Source organism: Artemia sp. Qi Xiang Cuo, chromosome 2 (assembly GCF_049724085.1).
Source record: "Artemia sp. Qi Xiang Cuo chromosome 2, ASM4972408v1, whole genome shotgun sequence".
In the NCBI taxonomy this organism is placed as follows: Eukaryota; Metazoa; Arthropoda; class Branchiopoda; order Anostraca; family Artemiidae; genus Artemia; species Artemia sp. Qi Xiang Cuo.
This window is the reverse complement of record NC_142795.1, coordinates 36,618,697-36,638,696: the sequence shown is the minus strand read 5'-3', so window position 1 is coordinate 36,638,696 and position 20,000 is coordinate 36,618,697. Positions and strand designations below refer to the sequence as shown.

The window sequence follows — 20,000 nt, the reverse complement described above, 5'->3', positions numbered from 1 at the left end:
TGCTATAAGTCATTAATCAAATTGTTTCCGGGAAACAGTTAATTAATGTCTGACAGATGACGTAAAGTTAATTAATGTCTTTGGATTTCGAACAGAAATGTTTCCGAGGCAAAGTTTAGATCACACATGACAGATGATGTCATAATTGATTGAATTGTCTCCGGCGCGAAGTTTATTAATGTCTGGAGTTCTTCCAGAAGAATCGTTTCCGAGGCAAAGTTTAGATCTTAGCGACAAATTGTTTTAGCGCGGGAATCAGGTTTCCAAATCATTGAAATGTGCCAGCGCAGGGATGCCAAACAAAAGGAACATGCTGAAATTTCGTTTAGGGATAATTTTGGCGAAACAATTTTAACTATTTTATGGAATTATTTCGACGAAACAGTTAGAGACATTATAAAATATGATTTTTGAAGAGATTTTAGAAGAGAATTTAATGGTGAAACTCTTTGGTCGTTATAATACACAAGTTCCATTTGAACAGTGTTGTGAGGTCCTCTACCCCAACCCCAAAGGGCTCCAACCCCCTACCCCAACCCCAAAGGGTTCCGATCCCCCTACCCCAACCACAAAGGGTTCCAATCCCCCTACCTCAACCCCGAAGGAAGCCCTCGGTCCTCAAGCGTCCCTCCAAGCTCCCAAAGGGCCCCCAGACCCCCAAAGGCTGTCCCCGGGCCCCCAAAGGTCCTCCCCCGGTCCCCAAGGGTCCACCGGGCTCCCAAAGGACCATTCGACCCTCAAGGGCCCCCCAGACCCCCAAAGGCCCTCCCCCAGTCCCCAAAGGCCCCCCTGGACCCCCAAAGGCCCTCCCCCGGTCCCCAAAAGGTCCCCCAGGCTCCCAAAGGACCCCGGGACCTCCAAATGCCCTCCCCCCCGTCCCCCAAGGTCCCCCGGGCTCCCAAAGGCCCCTACGGGTGTCCAGGGTCTCCCGACCCACCAAGGCGCGCTCCCGGCTCCCCAAGGCCCTCCCCCGGTCCCCAAGGGTCCACCGAGCTCCCAAAGGACCATTCGACCCTCAAGGGCCCCCCAGACCCCCAAAGGCCCTCCCCCAGTCCCCAAAGGCCCCCCTGGACCCCCAAAGGCCCTCCCCGATCCTCAAAGGCCCCCCAGGCTCCCAAAGGGCCCCCGAACCCCCAAAGACCCACCCCCAGTCCCCAAAGGTCCACCGGGCTCCCAAAGGGCCCCCGGCGCCCCCAAAGACTCCTGAGCCCCCCATTATAATACTTTTTTAAGGCTTTATTATATCTTTTCAGAACAAATTATTATTTTAGGGAATTATTTCGGCGAAACAGTTAGAGACATTTTAAAATATGATTTTTGAAGAGATTTTAGAAGAGGATTTGAGAGTCAAACTCCGTGCTCGTTATAATACACAAGTTCCATTTAACAGTGTTGTGAGGTCCTCTACCCCAACCCCAAAGGGTTCCAATCCCCCTACCCCAACCCCGCAGGCAGCCCCAGGACTCAAAGGTCCCCCCAGCACCCAAAGGGCCCCCCCACCCCAAAAGCCCACCCCACACCCCCAAAGGCCAACACCCGGCCTCCAAAGTCCAATCTAGCTCCCAAAAGACCACCGGGGTCCCAAAGGCCATCACCCGGTCCCCAAATGTCCCCCAGACTCCCAACAGACCCCCCGGACCCCCCAAGGCCCTCCCCCGGTCCGCAAAGGTCCCCCGGACTCCCAAAGGGCCCCGGACCTCCAAAAGCCCTCCCCCCGGTCCCCAACGGTCCACCGGGCTCCCAAAGGACCAATCGATCCTCAAGGGCCACCCGACCCACAAAGGCTCTCCCCAGGCTCCCCAAGGACCACCCAGCCCTGGGGTTAGTTTTAGTTAAAGTATAGAGTGTCTTAGCTTAGAGTCATAACTTAGAGTTTTTGTTGAAGCTCTAGTTTATTTTAATTTTAGTTAAGATTTTGATGTTTTACCTTTGAGTTTCAGTTAGAGTTTTAGTTTGGCTTAGTTTTAGTTAAGACTTTGTAGTTTTAGCTTAGAGTCCTAGCTTAGAGTTTAAGTTAGAGTTATTGTGTAGTTTAGTTTTAGTTAAGAGTTTAGAGTTTTACCTTAGAGTCTTAGCTTAGAGTTTTAGTTATAGTGGAAGTTTAGTTTAGTTACAGTTAAGAATTTAGAGTTTTAGCTTAGAGTCATAGCCTAGAGTTTTACTTAAAGTTATAGTTTGGCTAAGTTTTAGTTAAGAGTTTAGAGTTTTAGCTTAGTCTTAGCTTAGAGTTTTTTTGTTAGAGTTCTAGTTTAGTTTAGTTTTAGTTAAGATTTTAGAATTTTAGCTTAGAGTTTTTTTTGTTAGAATTCTAGTTTAGTTTAATTTTATCTAAGAGTTTGATTTTTTACCTCTGAGTTTCAGTTAGACTTCTAGTTTAGTTTTAGTTAAGAGTTTGGTGTTTTACCTTAATGTCTTAGCTTAGAGTTTTTAGTTACAGTTCTAGTTTAGTTTAGTTTTGGTTAAGAGTTTAGAATTTTAGCTTAGAGTTTTTTTTAGAGTTCTAGTTTATTTTAGTTTTACTTAAGAGTTTAGAGTTTTTGTTGAAGTTTTATTTTATTTTAGTTTTAGTTAATATTTTAGTTTTAGCTTAGAGTCTTAGCTTAGAGTTTTTGTTAGAGTTGAAGTTTAGTTTAGTAATAGTTAAGAGTTTAGAGTCTTAGCATAGAGTCTTAGCTTAGAGTTTTTGTTAGAGTTCTTGTTTAGTTTACATGTAGTTAAGAGTTTAGAGTTTTATCTTAGAGACCTAGCTTAGAGTTTTAGTTTAGTTTTAGTTAAGATTTTAGAATTTTAGCTTAGAGTTTTTTTGTTAGAGTTCTAGTTTATTTTAGTTTTGGTTAAGAGCTTAGAGTTTTAGCTAAGAGTTTGATTTTTTACCTCTGAGTTTCAGTTAGAGTTCTAGTTTAGTTTTAGTTAAGAGTTTAGAGTTTTAGCTTAATGTCTTAGTTTAGAGTTTTATGTTAGAGTTCTAGTTTATTTTAGTTTTAGTTAAGAGTTTGGAGTTTTACCTTAGAGACCTAGCTTAGAATTTTAGTTTAGTTTAGTTTTAGTTAAGAGTTTAGAGTTTTATCTTAGAGTATTAGTTTAGAGTTTTGTTAGAGTTCTAGTTTATTTTAGTTTTAGTTAAGAGTTTGGAGTTTTACCTTAGAGACCTAGCTTAGAATTTTAGTTTAGTTTAGTTTTAGTTAAGATTTTAGAATTTTAGCATAGAGTCTTAGCAGAGAGTTTTTGTTAGAGTTCTAGTTTAGTTTATTTTTAGTTAAGAGTTTTGAGTTTTACCTTAGAGACCTAGCTTAGAATTTTAGTTTAGTTTAGTTTTAGTCAAGATTTTAGAATTTTAGCTTATAGTCTTATCAGAGAGTTTTTGTTAGGGTTCTAGTTTAGTTTAGTTTTAGTTAAGAGTTTATAGTTTTAGCCTAGAGTCTTATCTAAGATTTTTTGTTAGAGTTCTAGTTTAGTTTTAGTTAAGAGTTTAGAATTTTAGCTTAGAGTCTTAGCTTAGAGTTTTTGCTAGAGTTCTAGTTTAGTTTAGTTTTAGTTAAGAGTTTAGAGTTTTTAGCTGAGAGTCATAGCCTAGAGTTTTTGTCGAAGTTCTAGTTTAGTTCAGTTTTAGTTAAGAGTTTAGAGTTTTAGCTTAGAGTCTTTTCTTAGAATTTTTGTTAGAGTTGAAGTTTATTTTAGTTTTAGTTAAGAGCTTAGAGTTTTTAGCTTGGAGTCTTAGCTTAGAGTTTTTGTTAGAGTTCTAGTTTAGTTTAGATATAGTTAAGACTTTGGAGTCTTACCCTAGGGACTTAGCTTAGAGTTTTTGTTAGAGTTGAAGTTTAGTTTAGTAATAGTTAAGAGTTTAGAGTTTTAGCATAGAGTCATAGCTTAGAGTTTTTGTTAGAGTTCTTGTTTAGTTTACATATAGTTAAGAGTTTGGACTATTACCTTAGAGACCTAGCTTAGAATTTTAGTTTAGTTTATTAATAGTTAAGAGTTTAGAATTTTAGCTTAGAGTCTTAGCTTAGAGTTTTTGTTAGAGTTCTAGTTTAGTTTAGTTATAGTTAAGAGTTTGGTGTTTTACCATAGAGACTTAGCTTAGAGTTTTAGTTTAGTTTTAGTTAAGATTTTAGAGTTTTAGCTTATAGTCTTAGCAGAGAGTTTTTGTTTGAGTTCTAGTTTAGTTTAGTTTTAGTTAAGAGCTAAGAGTTTGACCATAGTTTACTATCTTAGAACTTTTGCTGCAGTTCTAGTTTAGTTTAGTTTCATTTAAGAGTTTATTTTATGAGTCGTAGATCCTAATTTTATGTTTTTTTGTTGAATTTATTTTTTAGTTTATATTCTTATATTATAATGGTATTTTTATTTAGATTTATATTTTATTTTATCTTTATTTTATTGTTTATATTCTTACCTTATAGTATTATATCAGATTTTTTGTTAGAGTTCTAGTTTATTTTAGGTTTAGTCAATAGCTTAGAGTTTTTAGTTTAGAGTCTTACCTTAGTGTTTTTGTTATAGTTCTAGTTTAGTTTATTTATAGTTAAGAGTTTGGAGTTTTACCTTAGAGGCTTAGCTTTGAGTCTCAGTTTAGTTTAGTTTTACTTAAGAGTTTAGAGTTTAAGGTTAGTCGCAACTAAGAGTTTTTTGCTAGAGTTCTAGTTTAGTTTAGTTTTAGTTAAGAGTTTAGTGTTTTTATCTTAGATTCTTAGTTTAGAGTCTTTGTTGAAGTTTAGTTTTAGTTTAGAGTTTTATCTTAGACTTAGAGTTTTAATTATAGTTATAGTTTAGTTTAGTTAGCTAAGAATTTAGAGTTTAAATTATACTTAGAGTTTTTGTTAGAGTTCTAGTTTAGTTTTAGCTAAGAGTTTAGAGTTTTACCATAGAGTCTTAGCTTTGAGTTTTATTTAGAGTTAAAGTTTAGTTTAGTTACTTTTAAGAATTTAGAGTTTTAGCTTAGAGTCATAGCTTAGAGTTTTACTTTAAGTTATAGTTTGGTTATGTTTTAGTTAAGAGTTTCGAGTTTTAGCTAAGTCTTAGCTTAGAGTTTTTGCTAGAGTTCTAGTTTATTTTAGTTTTAGTTAAGAGTTTAAAGTATTAACTTAGAGTCCTAGCTTAGAGTTTTTGTTAGAGTTCTAGTTTATTTTAATTTTAGTTAAGAATTTTATATTTTAACTTTGAGTTTTTAGTTATAGTTCTAGTTTAGTTTACTTTTAGTTAAGAGTTTATAGTTTTAGATTTGAGTCTTAGATTAGAGTTTTTGTTAGAGTTCTAGTTTTGTTTAGTTTTAGTTAAGAGTTTACAATTTTAGATTATAGTCTTAACTAAGAGTTTTTGTTAGAGTTCTAGTTTAGTTTAATTTTATTTAAGAGTTTAGAGTTTTAGGTTAGAGTTTTTTTGTTAGACTTCTAGTTTACTTTAATTTTAGTTAAGAGTTTTATTTTTTTACCTTTGAGTTTCAATTAGAGTTCTAGTTTAGTTTTAGTTAAGAGTTTGGTGTTTTACCTTAGAGTTTCAGCTAGAGTTTTAGTTTAGTTTTAGTTGAGAGTTTTGTTTTTTACTTTAGAGTCTTAGCTTAGAGTTTTTTTGTTAGGGTAATAGTTTATTTTAGTTCTAGTTAATAGTTTGATTTTTTAGCTATGAGTTTCAGTTAGAGTTCTAGTTTAGTTTTAGTTAAGAGTTTTACCTTAGAGTCTTAGCTTAGAGTTTTTAGTTAGAGTTCTAGTTTAGTTTAGTTTTGGTTAAGACTTTATAATTTAAGCTTAGAGTCTTATCTTAGAGTTTTTTTTTAGAGTTCTAGTTTATTTTAGTTTTAGTTGAGAGTTTAGTTTTTACCATAGAGTCTTATCTTAGAGTTTTTGTTGAAGTTTTAGTTTATTTTAGTTTTAGTTACTAGTTTAGAGTTTTATCTTAGAGTATTAGCTTAGAGTTTTGTTAGAGTCGAAGTTTAGTTTAGTAATAGTTAAGAGTTTGGTGTTCTACCGTAGAGTCATAGCTTAGAGTCTTAGTTAGAGTTCTAGTTTAGTTTAGTTTTAGTTGAGAGTTTAGAATTTTAGCTTAGAGTCTTAGCTCAAAGTTTTTGTTAGATTTCTAGTTTAGTTTAGTTTTAGTCAAGAGTTTAGAGTTTTTAGCTTATATTCATAGCTTAGACTTTTTGTTGAATATATAGTTTATTTTAGTTTTAGTTAAGAGTTTATAGTTTTAGATTATATTATTAGCTTAGAGTTTTTGTTAGAGTTTTATTTTAGTTTAGTTTTAGTTAAGAGTTTAGAGTTTTAGCTTAGAGTCTTAGATTAGAGTTATAGTTAGAGTTGAAGTTTAGTTTATTTATAGTTAAGAATTTAGAGTTTTTAGCTTAGAGTCTTATTTTAGAGTTTTTGTTAGAGTTCTAGTTTAGTTAATAGTTTATATTTTTATAGTATATTAATATGTTATAGTTTTTGTTGAAGTTGAAGTTTAGTTTAGTCATAGTTAAGAGTTTAGAGTTTTAACTTAGAGTCATAGCTTAGAGTTTTTGAACTTCTAGTTTAGTTTAGTTAAGAGTTTAGAGTTCCACCTTAGACTCTTAGCTTAGAGTTTTACTTAGAGTTGAAGTTTAGTTTACTTATAGTTAAGGGTTTAGAGTTTTAGCTTGGAGTCTTAGCTTAGAGTTTTAGTTAGAGTTCTAGCTTAGTTTAGTTTTAGTTAAGAGTTTAGAGTTTTACCTTAAAGTCTTATCTTATTGTTTTATTTTTTGTTCTAGTTTAGTTTATTTTTAGTTAAGATTTTTAAGTTTTACCTTAAAGTCTTAGATTAGAGTTTTAGTTAGGGTTGAAGTTTCGTTTAGTTTAGTTATAGTTAAGAGTTTATAATTTTAGCTTAGAGTCTTAGCTTAGAGTTTTAGTTAGAGTTATTGTTTAGTTTAGTTTTAGTTAAGAGTTATAGCTTTAGCATAGAATCTTAGCTTAGAGATTTAGTTAGAGTTGAAGTTTAGTCCAAACTAGCATAACCACAAAATTACACAATATTGCATAGAAATACCAAAACCATAGGTTAGGTTAGGTCAGGTTAGAAGTTTGGTTTCTCCACGTTTAAGTTATGTTAGATTAGGTTAGCTTATCATGAGCGCTCAAAATAAGCTAACCTAATCTAACCTAACTCTTAACTCTTAACTATTACTAAACTAAACTTCAACTCTAACAAAAACTCTAAGCTAAGACTCTAAGCTAAAACTCTAAACTATTAACTAAAACTAAAATAAACTAAAACTTCAACAAAAACTCTAAGCTAAGACTCTATGTTAAAAACTAAACTCTTAACTAAAACTAAACTAAACTAGAACTCTAAAAAAAAACTCTAAGCTAAGACTCTAAGCTGAAATTCTAAATTCTTAACCAAAACTAAACTAAACTAGAACTCTACCTAAAAACTCTAAGCTAAGACTCTAAGGTAAAACTCCAAACTCTTAACTAAAACTAAACTAGAACTCTAACTGAAACTCATAGGTACAAAATCAAACTATTAACTAAAATTAAAATAAAATACAACCATAAAAAAGAAACTCTAAGCTAAGACTCTAAAGTAAAACACCAAAATCTCAACTAAAACTAAACTAGAACTCTAACTGAAACTCTAAGGTAAAACATCAAACTCTTAACTAAAACTAAACTAGAATTCTAATTGAAACTCAAAGGTAAAAAAATAAAACTCTTAACTAAAATTAAAGTAAACTAGAAGTCTAACAAAAAAACTCTAAGCTAAAACTCTAAACTCTTAAATAAAATTAAACTAAACTAGAACTCTAACAAAAACTCTGATCTAATACTCTAAGCTAAAATTCTAAAATCTTAACTAAAAATAAACAAAACTTGAACTCTAACTAAAACTCTAAACTAAGACTCCAAGTTAAAACGCTAATCTCTTAACTATAAGTAAAATAAACTAGAACTCTAACTGAAACTCAAAAGTAAAATATGAAATTCTTTACTAAAATTAAACTAAACTAGAACTCTAACAAAAACTCTAAGCTAGGACTCTAAGGTAAAACTCTAAACTCTTAACTAAAACTAAACTAAACTAGAACTCTAGCAAAAACTCTAAGCTAAGACTCAGCTAAAACTCGAAACTCTTAACTAAAACATAACCAAACTATAACTTAAAGTAAAACTCTGAGATACGAGTCTAAGATAAAACTCTAAATTCTTAAAATTAACTAAACTAAACTGTAAATCTAAATAAAACTATAAGCTAAGACTCTAAGGTAAAACTCTAAACTCTTAACTAAAACTATCCTAAATTATAACTCTAATAAAAACTCTAAGCTATGACTCTAGGCTTAAAATCTAAATTCTTAGATAACTAAAATAAACTATAACTATAATTAAATCTCTAAGTCTAAGCTAAAACTCTAAACCAAAACTAAACTTCAACAAAAACTCTAAACTAAGACTATAAGCTAAAAACACTAAAGTCTTAACTAAAACTAAACTAAACTAGAACTCTAGCAAAAACTCTAAGCTGCGACACTTAGCTAAAACTCTAAACTCTTAAGTAAAACTAAACTAGACTAAAACTATAAGCTAAGTCTCTTGTTTGAAAAACAAAACTCTTAAATATTAATAAACTAAACTATAAATCTAACAAAAAATCTAAAATAATACTATAAGATAAAACTCTAAACTCTTAACTAAAACTAAACTAAACTAGAACTATAAAAAAAACTCTAATATAAGGATCTAAGCTATAACTATAAACTCTCAAATAAAAATAAAATAATATATAAATAAAAGTAAAAATATAATTATAATATAAAAATATAAAATAAACTATAAATTAAAAAAAAAAATTTAAACTAAGACTCTAAGCTTAAAACACTAAACTCTTAACTAAAACTAAACTAAACTAGAACTCTAACAAAAACTCTAAGATAAGACTCTAGGCTAAAACTCTATACTCTTAACTAAAACTAAACTAAACTAGAACTCTAACAAAAACTCTGAGATAAGACTCTAGGCTAAAACTCTAAACTTTTAACTAAAACTAAACTAAACTAGAACTCAAACAAAAACTCTCTGCTAAGACTCTAAGCTAAAACTCTAAAATCTGAACTAAAACTAAACTAAAACTCTAAGCTAAGTCTCTATGGTAAAACACCAAACTCTTAACTATAACTAAAATAAACTAGAACTCTAACAAAAACTCAAAGCTAAAATTCTAAACTCATAAATATTACTAAACAAAACTAAAAATCTAAGCTAGGTCTCTAAGGTAATAGTCCAAACTCTTAACTATATGTAAACTAAACAAGAACTCTAACAAAAACTCTAAGCTATGACTCTATGCTAAAACTCTAAACTCTTAACTATTACTAAACTAAACTTCAACTCTAACAAAAACTCTAAGCTAAGTCCCTAGGGTAAGACTCCAAAGTCTTAAATATATCTAAACTAAACTAGAACTCTAACAAAAACTCTAAGCTAAGATTCTAAGCTAAAAACTCTAAGCTCTTAACTAAAACTAAAATAAACTTCAACTCTAACAAAAACTCTAAGAAAAGACTATACGCTGAAACTCTAAACTATTAACTAAAACTGAACTAAACTAGAACTTCTACAAAAACTCTAGACTATGACTCTAAGCTAAAAACTCTAAACTCTTAACTAAAACTAAACTAAACTAGAAGTCTAACAAAAACTCTAAGATAGGACTCTAAGCTAAAATTCTAAACTCTTAACTAAAACTAAACTAGAACTCTAACTGAAACTCAAAGGTAAAACATCAAACTCTGAGCTAAAACTCTAAGCTCTTAACCAAAACTAAAATAAACTAGAACTCTAACAAAAAAACTCTAAGCTAAAATTCTAAAATCTTAACTAAAACTAAACTAAAACTCTAAGCTAGGTCTCTAAGATAAAACTCTAAACTCTTAACTACATGTAAACTAAACTAGAACTCTAACAAAAACTCTAAGCTAAGACTCTATGCTAAAACTCTAAACTCTTAACTATTAATAAACTAAACTTCAACTCTAACAAAAACTCTAAGCTAACACTCTAGGCTAAAACTCTAAACTATTAACTAAAACTAAAATAAACTAAAACATCAACAAAAACTCTAAGCTCTTAACTAAAACTAAAATAAACTAGCACTCTAGAAAAAAACTCTAAGCTAAGACTCTAAGCTAAAATTCTAGACTCTTAACCAAAACTAAAGTAAACTAGAACTCTAACTAAAAAGTCTAAGCTAAGATATTAAGGTAAAACACCAAACTCTTAACTAAAACTAAACTAGAACTCTAACTGAAACTCAGAGGTAAAAAATCAAACTCTTAGCTAAAATTAAACTAAAATATAACTCTAAAGAAAAAACTCTAATCTAACATTCTAAAATCTTAACTAAAACTAAACTAGAACTCTAACAAAAAAAACTCTAAGCTAAGACTCTAAGCTAAAACTCAAAACTCTTAACTAAAACTTAGTAAAAATATAAATTTAATTAAAAATCTAGTATCTGAATATAATATGAAACTATAAATTATTAACTGTAACAAAACTAGACGTCAAATCAAACTAAAGCTCTGATCTAAGACTATAATTTAAAACTCTCAAATCTGAAATAGAACTCAACTAAAAAACAATTATCACTTAAAAACTAAGCTAATCCTATAATCTAAAACTACAAACTCTTAACTAAAACTAAACCAAACTAAAACTCTAACTGAAACTCAAAGGTAAAACATCAAACTCTTAACTAAAATTAAACTAAACTAGAGCTTCAACAAAAACTCTAAGTTATGACTCTAAGCTAAAACACTCTATACTTTAACTAAAACTAAACCACGGGCGGGGTGGTCCTTTGGGAGCCCGGGGAGTGCCTTTGTGGGTCGGGCGGCCCTGGCGGACCGTTGGGGCCTTTGGGAGCCCGGGGGACCTTGGGGGACGGGGGGGAGGGCCTTTGGAGGGCGGGGGTCCTTGGGGAGCCGGGGGGACCTTTGGGGACCGGGGGGCCAGTTGGGAGCCTGGGGAACATTTGGAGACCGGGTGAAGGCCTTTGGGACCCCGGTGGTCTTTTGGGAGCTCGATGGGCCTTTGGGGGCCTGGGGAGGGCCTTTGTGGTCTGGAGGGCCTTTGGGGTCTGGGGGCCCTTTGGGAGCTTGGGGGACCTTTGAGTACTGGGGCTTCCTTCGGGGTTGGGGTAGGGGGATTGGAACCCTTTGGGGTTGGGGTAGAGGACCTCACAACACTGTTAAATGGAACTTGTGTATTATAACGAGCACGGAGTTTGACTCTCAAATCCTCTTCTAAAATCTCTTCAAAAATAATATTTTAAAATGTCTCTAACTGTTTCGCCGAAATAATTCCCTAAAATAATAATTTGTTCTGAAAAGATATAATAAAGCCTTAAAAAATTATTATAATGTGGGGCTCAGGAGTCTTTGGGGGTACCGGGGGCCCTTTGGGAGCCCGGTGGACCTTTGGGGACTGGAGGGGGGTCTTTGGGGGTTCGGGGGCCCTTTGGGAGCCTGGGGGCCTTTGAGGATCGGGGAGGGCCTTTGGGGGTCCAGGGGGCCTTTGGAGACTGGGGAAGGGCCTTTGGGGGTCTGGGGGGCCCTTGAGGGTCGAATGGTCCTTTGGGAGCCCGGTGGACCCTTGGGGACCGGGGGAGGGCCTTTGGGGGCCCGGGGAGAGCCTTTGGGGGTCTGGAGGCCCTTGAGGACCGATTGGTCCTCTGGGAGCCCGGTGGACCTTTGGGGATCGGGGGAGGGCCTTTGGGGGTCCGGGGCCCTTTGGGAGCCTGGGGGACCTTTGGGGACCGGAGAGGGCCTTTGGGGGTCCAGGGGGGCCTTTGGGGACTGGGGGAGGGCCTTTGGGGGTCTGGGGGCCCTTGAGGGTCGAATGGTCCTTTGGGAGCCCGGTGGACCCTTGGGGACCGGGGGAGGGCCTTTGGGGGCTCGGGGAGAGCCTTTGGGAGTCTGGGGGCCCTTTGGGAGCTTGGGGGGACGCTTGAGGACCGTGGGCTTCCTTCGGGGTTGAGGTAGGGGGATTGGAACCCTTTGTGGTTGGGGTAGGGGGATCGGAACCCTTTGGGGTTGGGGTCGGGGGTTGGAGCCCTTTGGGGTTGGGGTAGAGTACCTCACAACACTGTTCAAATGGAACTTGTGTATTATAACGACCACAGAGTTTCACCATTAAATTCTCTTCTAAAATCTCTTCAAAAATCATATTTTATAATGTCTCTAACTGTTTCGTCGAAATAATTCCATAAAATAGCTAAAACGGTTTCGCAAAAATTATCCCTAAACGGAATTTCAGCATGTTCCTTTTGTTTGGCATCCTTGCGCTGGCGCATTTCAATTATTTGGAAACCTGATTCCCGCGCCAAAACAATTCATCGCTAAGATCTAAAATTTGCCTCGGAAACGATTCTTCTGGAAGAACTCCAGACATTAATAAACTTCGCGCCGGAGACAATTCAATCAATCATGACATCATCTGTCATGTGTGATCTAGACTTTGCCTCGGAAACATTTCTGTTCGAAATCCAAAGACATTAATTAACTTTACGTCATCTGTCAGATATTAATTAACTGTTTCCCGGAAACAATTTGATTAATGACTGACAGCACAGGTGTTCCCCGGAAACTCATAACATTTGGCTTGAACAAGAACAGGAAGGAAGTGTCATTAACTTTGCCCAGAAACGATTTGGTTAATGACTCAATAATCCATGAAAGTGACAAAATTCCTGTTTTTCAAATTCTCACTGACAAAATCCATAAAACATCCAAGAATACAGACATAAATGTGACAAAGTTCCTGTTTTTCAAATTCTCACTGACAAAATCCATAAAACATCCATGAAAAACATCAAATAAATCGACCAACACACATAACCATCCATGAATTATGTAAAAAAAGTTATAGGTGGCAGCAGGGGTGACTCGTCGGAGATATTATGGCATCTCTACTAATCACAATGAACGTTTAATTAGAATAGATAGCTCTTTTGGAAGCATTAAAAAAACTGTAGTATAGAGAGCGAGGTATTGACTTGGGTGACAGCCCCATCATATACGTAATAATTTCTGTTTAATTTAAGTTTTAATGTTGCTTCTTACTTTCAGTTGAAAAAACTTGTTTTTTTTTAATTTAATTTCTGATCGTTTTTTCAATAATGCTTGGAAATCCGGCGCACCCTTCATAGAAATGTCCCTTACCCCAAAGAAACATCCTCCACGGAAAGATTCTGCCGAGTAACCCCCTTCTCCAGCCCCCCCCCCCACCAGAAAAAAAATCCTTCCTGAAAATGTCTGTATACGTCCCAATAACCAATACAATATGTAAGCAATGGGCAAAGTTCATATCTTGCAGCCCTTCCCCTGGGAACTGTGGGGGATTAAGTCATCCTAAAAGATATATTTATTAGATTTTTGACTATGGTGAACAAAATGGTTATCTCAAAATTTTAATTGGGTGACTTTGAGAAAAAATGAGCGTGGGAGGGGGCCTGGTTGCCCTCCATTTTTGTAGGGCATGCATCGTGATCTTTCTCCGAGCAAAAAATGCAAATTTCCACCTTTTTTGCAGATAGGAGCGTGAAACTTCTTTAATAGGGTTCTCTGATAAGCTGAATGTGATGGTGTATTTTTGTTAAAGTTAATTAAAAATGCAAAACTCCACATTTTTGCAGATAGGAGTTTGAAGTTTCTTTAATAATGTTCGTTGATAAGCTGAATCTGATGGTGTGAATTTCGTTAAATTTAATTTTAAAAATTTGCAAGTAAAACAAAATTTTATTATTTGAAAAAAATTGAGTTGTGAGAAAGTCAAACTTTAGCGTAAAGAGCGAGGCGTTGAGGAGGGGACAGACCCTTTCATATACGGAATTATTTCTGTTTGTTTTAAGTTTTAACATCGTTCCTTACTTTCAGTTAAAAAAACTTGTTTTTTTTTTTATTTCATTTGTGAACGTTTTTTAATTAATGCAGGTTTTGATTTTGGCTCACCGTGCATGAATAATTAAAACGAAATTTGAATATTAATTTTACTTTTATTTAGTTAAATGGCTTTCTCAAAACTTGTTGAATTTTATTTACGAACGTTTTTATTAGTAATAAATATACTACTACTACTACTAACTACTAACAACTCATCGCAGCACCAAGCCGCCTGAGGCCAACACAGCTACGCACGCTCCTCCTCCACCCCAATCTATTCAAAGCCTCCCTTTTTACACCTGCCCACGAAGTTCCCATTTCCTTTAAATCTTTCTTTATGACGTCCTCCCACCCCAGACGGGGACGACCTGCTTTCCGTTTAGCCCTAGATGGTTGGCCGAAAAGAACAATCTTCGGCAATCTGTCATCCTTCATCCGAACAACATGCCCTAACCACCTCAACCTTTCTTTCATTATAGACCTAGAAAGCGGTATTGAACCACATTTTTCGTATAGCCTATTGTTTGAAATACGGTCAGTCAGCCGGGTACCCAGAACAATCCTTAAGCACTTTCTCTGGAAAACATCTAGCAAATCTTCATCCGCTTTTCGGAGCGTCCATGCTTCAGAGCCATATTTGACCACTGTCATCACTGTAGCTTCTAAGATTCTAATCTTGGTTTGCAGACTTATCTTCCTATTCTTCCAGACTTTTTTAACTGTGAAAAAACACCCTGAGCCTTGGCTATTCTATTTTGAACATCTTCACTGCTCCCACCATCTTTACTAATAATACTACCAAGGTAAGTGAAACTGCCCACCTGATCAATCTTTTCATTACCCAACGTCACGTTTTCATCTTCACTTATTCCTAGCCTTAGTGACTTGGTCTTCCTAACATTAATTTTCAAACCAATACTAGCACCCTGAACTCGCAAAAACTTCCGCATCTTCATTTTTGGTGCACTCACCTCAATCCAGAGGGAAAGAATTCGCGTCACAGCCTAATTCCAGCAAACTTAGACCTCCCCATTTGATTGCATTGTTTCTCGTTTCCCCCCTTGTTCATCTCAAGACAAAGTTAAGTAAATCAGCCCTTGCAAAAGAAGATCTAAACCAGCCCTCCTTAACTCTTGATTTAATACAAAACCAGCTGCTAACCTCATTTCCTACCTTAACCGCAGCAGTGTTATTCTCGTACATAGCACTAATCACTTTAATGTATTTGTCTGGTATACCATACAAGGATAAAACCTTTACTAAAGCTCCTCTATCAACAGAATCGAACGCTTGCTCATAATCTATAAAACTGAGGACCAAAGGTGTTTGAAAACTTAGGCACTTCTCAATTATTAACCTAAGAGTGAAAATTTGGTTTGTTCCAATTCTTTAAAAATGACCCCTTAATCACAAAGGCCGTTAATTAGAATAAATAACTCTTATGAAAGTACTAAAAAATCTTTGGCTTAAAGAGCGAGGCATTGATCAGAAGGTGAACCCAATCATATAGCTAATATTTTTTTGTTCGTTTTAAGTTTTGATGTTGCTCCTTACTTTCAGTTGAAAAACTTGTTTTTTTATATATAATTTCTTACTTTTTTTTAAATAGTGATGGGAAATCCGGCGCCCCCTTCATAGCAATGTCCCTTACCCCTTGAAAACTTCCTTCATGAAAAGATCTTCCCATATAAACTTGATGAAACTTATATATTTGAAATCATAATTAAAATCTGATTCTTTTGATGTATCTATTGGTATCAAAATTCCGTTTTTTAGAGTTTCGGTTACCATGGAGCCGGGTGGCTCCTTACTTACAGTTCGTTACCACGAACTGTTTGATAGGTTCTATTAATACTGGCCGATGCATATCCAAGACTGGTTTTCCGGAGGAGTCCCAACTGTGTCGGGCAATGATAAAGGTCAGGTGTGAAAAGTGTGCTCTTTAAGCCTTTTAACAAAGATATGATCATTTAAAGTAGATGTACATTTATTTCAATATTACCATGTAAAATTGTGTTTCTAATTTTGGCAAAATTAATAACATGGTTTCATCGTGTTTAATCGAGAGTTTCAATTTCAAGACTTATTATTCTCTGTCCAATTGCTAAGATCTGTTCCTTTTCGCTTCAAATTAGAGTCTAACTAATTCGTCGGGCAAACAAATTTGAGTTTAAAACAGTCAAGTACTTCTGCCTATTTCCGGTCAACACATACGCTTGTTCTTTCGTTTTAGATATTCAAATGAGTTCTATTCTTCAAGAATCTTCTAGGAAAACATAGAAGCATTGTCGCGATTAATCACACATAGAAGCGGGAATTCGCACAGAGAAATAACCTTATTCTTTCTTATTAACAAAATATACTGTAGTTTTTCTTTTTCATTAGCCTTAGAATTTGTTTAAAGTTGAATCAATGACTTATGATTTCCTGTATTATAAAGTAGTTTTTTTTTTTGTATTGTAGGACTCGAAGATAGAAACATATCAGAAAATGTGGCGTTTCATGGAAAATAGAAAGCCATCGGTGTTTGTTAGTTCATATGAAGAAGGCATACGTCGTGTCCTTGAAGGGAACTATGCGTTCTTTATGGAATCAAATACACTAGTTTATAACATACAGCGAAACTGCAATCTCACTCAAATTGGTGGCCTTTTAGATTCCAAGAGCTACGGTATAGCTACCCCAAAAGGTAAGAGGCTGTCTCTTTTTTACCGGTCAATCTAAAACGTGGCTATTTGCTATTTTTCCAAAATGCAAATTAAAATGTAGAATTTTTTCCACAAGTACCCAACTGCGTCAGCATTTTACTGGCTACCACCGTAATTCTGCATACAAGATTAACTAATCTTATGATACTGCACACAAACTGAAAATATTATAGTTCTTCTTGGAATTACTTTGCTTCTGTTTTCCTAAAACTGTTGAATTGAATTTTTAATGAAGTTTTCCTATAAAAAAGTTTGTTAAAGAAAAGTAGAGAGCTACATTGAACCAAAAAAGAGCGGAACAAATTCATGCAATAACAAACAGAAACAAACAGAAATTATGATCAAATGATGTTCAAAACGACCAGAAATCACAATGAATAATCATTTCAAACTTAAAACCACAGTTTATATAATTATCCAGTATGATCTTTCCCTATCCCACCCATTATAAAAACCCGGACCAAGTTGCGAGTGCTCCAGAGAACGTTTTTGCAGATAGAAACATAGGCGGCATCAGATCTTTTCACGGGTAGACAAGTCAGACTGTGATCTAATCGGAAACAAGTGGAAACCCGCTATTACGAATAATGCACTTTGTTGGAAACAATCGGAAACAGACTAACCCGTTAATACAGAAAGAAGTGGGAGGAGCTTTTTGTTCGCACCGAGAACGAAGACCAGAAATGATCTGCGATAAGCTTACTGGATAATTATATGAACTGTGCTTAAAACGAACAGTAATTACACAAAGAGGAACAGGACTAACGCACTTTGTTCATCCGACCTTGCACTTCGATCTTAAATGATCTTACTGACAAAGTTATCCCTAAAAGCTTCTTAGTTGACTCTTTCAGCAAAAGATATTTAATTACACCTGGCACCGTGAATAAAAAAAAAGAATAGAAAAACTTCTTAAAGCCTTTTAAAAGCCAAATTGTCTGGTCGTTTTGGGTTTTATTTATTCATTGAAAGTAATTTTTGTTTGTTTTAAATTTGAATCTATATTATATATGACTTTATATATATACTATATATATGCTATATATATACTATATATATATATACATATACTATATATATATATAGCTATATATATATATATATATATATATATATATATATATATATATATATATATATATATATATATATATATATATATATATATATATATATATATATATACATATACTATATATATATATGCTATATATATACTATATTATATATAGCATATATATGACTTTATATACTCGTATGCTCTTCTTTTGTTTGATTTAGTTATTTACTTTTTTAATCTTTTTTTAAAGATTCTTTTTTTAATGGTTAATAGAAGAAACATTTGAGAGTCTTTTCATCCTGTGACATCCTGACCCCCATCCTGTTACTAACATGAACATAAAAGAACATTGATTGAAGATTTTGTTTTAAGAATCTAATTGTGTTATATTTCATTTTAACTACTTGCTGAGTTCAAGTCTTTTTTTGTAAGTCGAAAGTGACTGGAGACCTACCAGCCACAGGGGGAGGGGGTATTTTCCAGGGGGCCTATTTTTCGAGATAAGATTTTCCGCAGGGCTGTTTTCCTCGAGGGGGGTATTTTCCGCAGTGGCTATTTTCCACAGGAGGTATTTTCCAGGGGGATTTTCTACAAGGGTTTATCTTCCGGGGGGTTAACACCGGCTACCTTCTAGATTTCATCACGCTGAAAAGGACGAAAGAGGCTATTTTTCCAAATGTGTTTGCATAATTATTGCCATGGGACTAAAGCTTCAGAGGACTTTCGATTGATTTTTATCAGAAAGTCATATTTTTTTAGATATTAAAAAACAATTTATACTTGGAAATTGGTTGTTCTCCTCCCCAACCCTCCTGTTGGCTCTTTCCATAAATATTATGACTACTGCCAAATAAACAATTTTGTTTATAACTTTTACAATTTCTTTTATTTTCTAGGCTCACCATGGAGAGACAAAATATCTCTCGCTATTTTAGAGTTGCAAGAAAATGGTGTCATTCAACTATTGTACAACAAATGGTGGAAGGCTGGAGGCACCTGTGAGAAGGCCAATGAGAATAAGAATTCAAAGACAAACGCCCTTGCCCTTGGCCCTGATAGCATAGGTATTTTGTTCTGAAAGTAGTACCCGAGTCTGTTTTTTGTCTCTGAGATTTAAGAGTAGTGAAGATATATTACTAATTTCCTCATTTTTTCAACAGACTTGTGTTTTATAAACAGATTATATTTCCAACAGACATATATTTTGTTGCTGGGTATATCAGATTTGCCCCATACAGTACTAAATGAAGAAGTTCAGAAAGAAGTTATATATTAGTTTGAAGCCAACTACCACATACTTTCGAAAGAAAATTACTCAATATTACTATTGCTCATCGATGCCACAAGAACGAGCTGCTCCAGAACAAGTTAGAACGATCCTTGTCAGTCCCATTCTATTTAGAGCTTTACCCTGCAGTTCTTTCATAAAATTTCCATTTTCCTCTAAATATTTTCCAATCATTTTCCGAGCCCACTCGAGGACGTCCTGTATTTCTTCACTTATCTTTCTCCCTTCTGATTTTTCCACAAACTTTCTTACAGGTATTCTGTGTTTATCTCTGTCTCTCTCTCTCTCTCTTTGTTTGTCTGTTTCTGTCTCTCTCTCTCTCTCTCTCTCTCTCTCTCTCTCTTTCTCTCTCTCTCTCTCTCTCTCTCTCTCTCTCTCTCTCTCTCTGTCTCTCTCTCTCTCTCTCTCTCTCTCTCTCTCTCTTTCACTTTTTTCCTTTTTTCATTTTTTCTTTTTTCTCTCCATCTCCTTAACCTAACCTCTCACTTTTTATTTACTTTGTCTCTCTCCTCTCTTCCTTCCACATTTATGCAATGGATTTACGATACTTCTTGACCGCAAAGGTACGAGGACCTTTCCTTCACAAATGTCCTTGCTAAAAGTCAGATTAGCAAGCATTGCCACAATTTTAGCCACTTTTGAATTTCGGAAAGGTGCCAAAACTAGTAAGTTACTTCCTGGACTTTAGATCGAAAGGGTACCGACTCGGTACCGAAGGATTGATTTTAGTGAGAACCTGAAAAAAAATAAGGAACAAAGCAATTGAAAATAACGTTACTTTGTTTTAGGTGGAGTATTTGTTGTCCTAATTTGTGGCCTTGCATTTTCTCTTCTAATATCTGTTCTTGAATTCTGCTGGAAAACACGGCATATGGAGCCAGTTACTTATGATCCACAATCGGTAAGGAAATTTTTTTACTGGTTAAAACTTATTGGGACTTATTAAAACTTAATAACATATTAAAATAATAAACTTATCTTGCTAAAACATACTTCTTGGTCTCTGAAGCACCATACGTTTCGTTTTCCTACGTCGACAAAAAGCTATTG

General features: G+C 34.7%; 1 protein-coding gene across 1 annotated transcript in view; it reads left to right on the top strand.

Annotated features, from left to right (window-relative positions):
- LOC148955187 (glutamate receptor ionotropic, kainate 2-like) overlaps positions 1-18,740 on the top strand; it is a 119,892-nt gene extending 101,152 nt beyond the window's left edge. Inside the window, exons 8-9 of the mRNA XM_089100732.1 lie at positions 16,358-16,583; positions 18,559-18,740. Coding sequence (XP_088956858.1) covers positions 16,358-16,583; positions 18,559-18,740 — 408 coding nt within the window. The remainder of the gene's footprint in view (positions 1-16,357; positions 16,584-18,558) is intronic.
- The last annotated feature ends 1,260 nt before the right edge of the window (positions 18,741-20,000 follow it).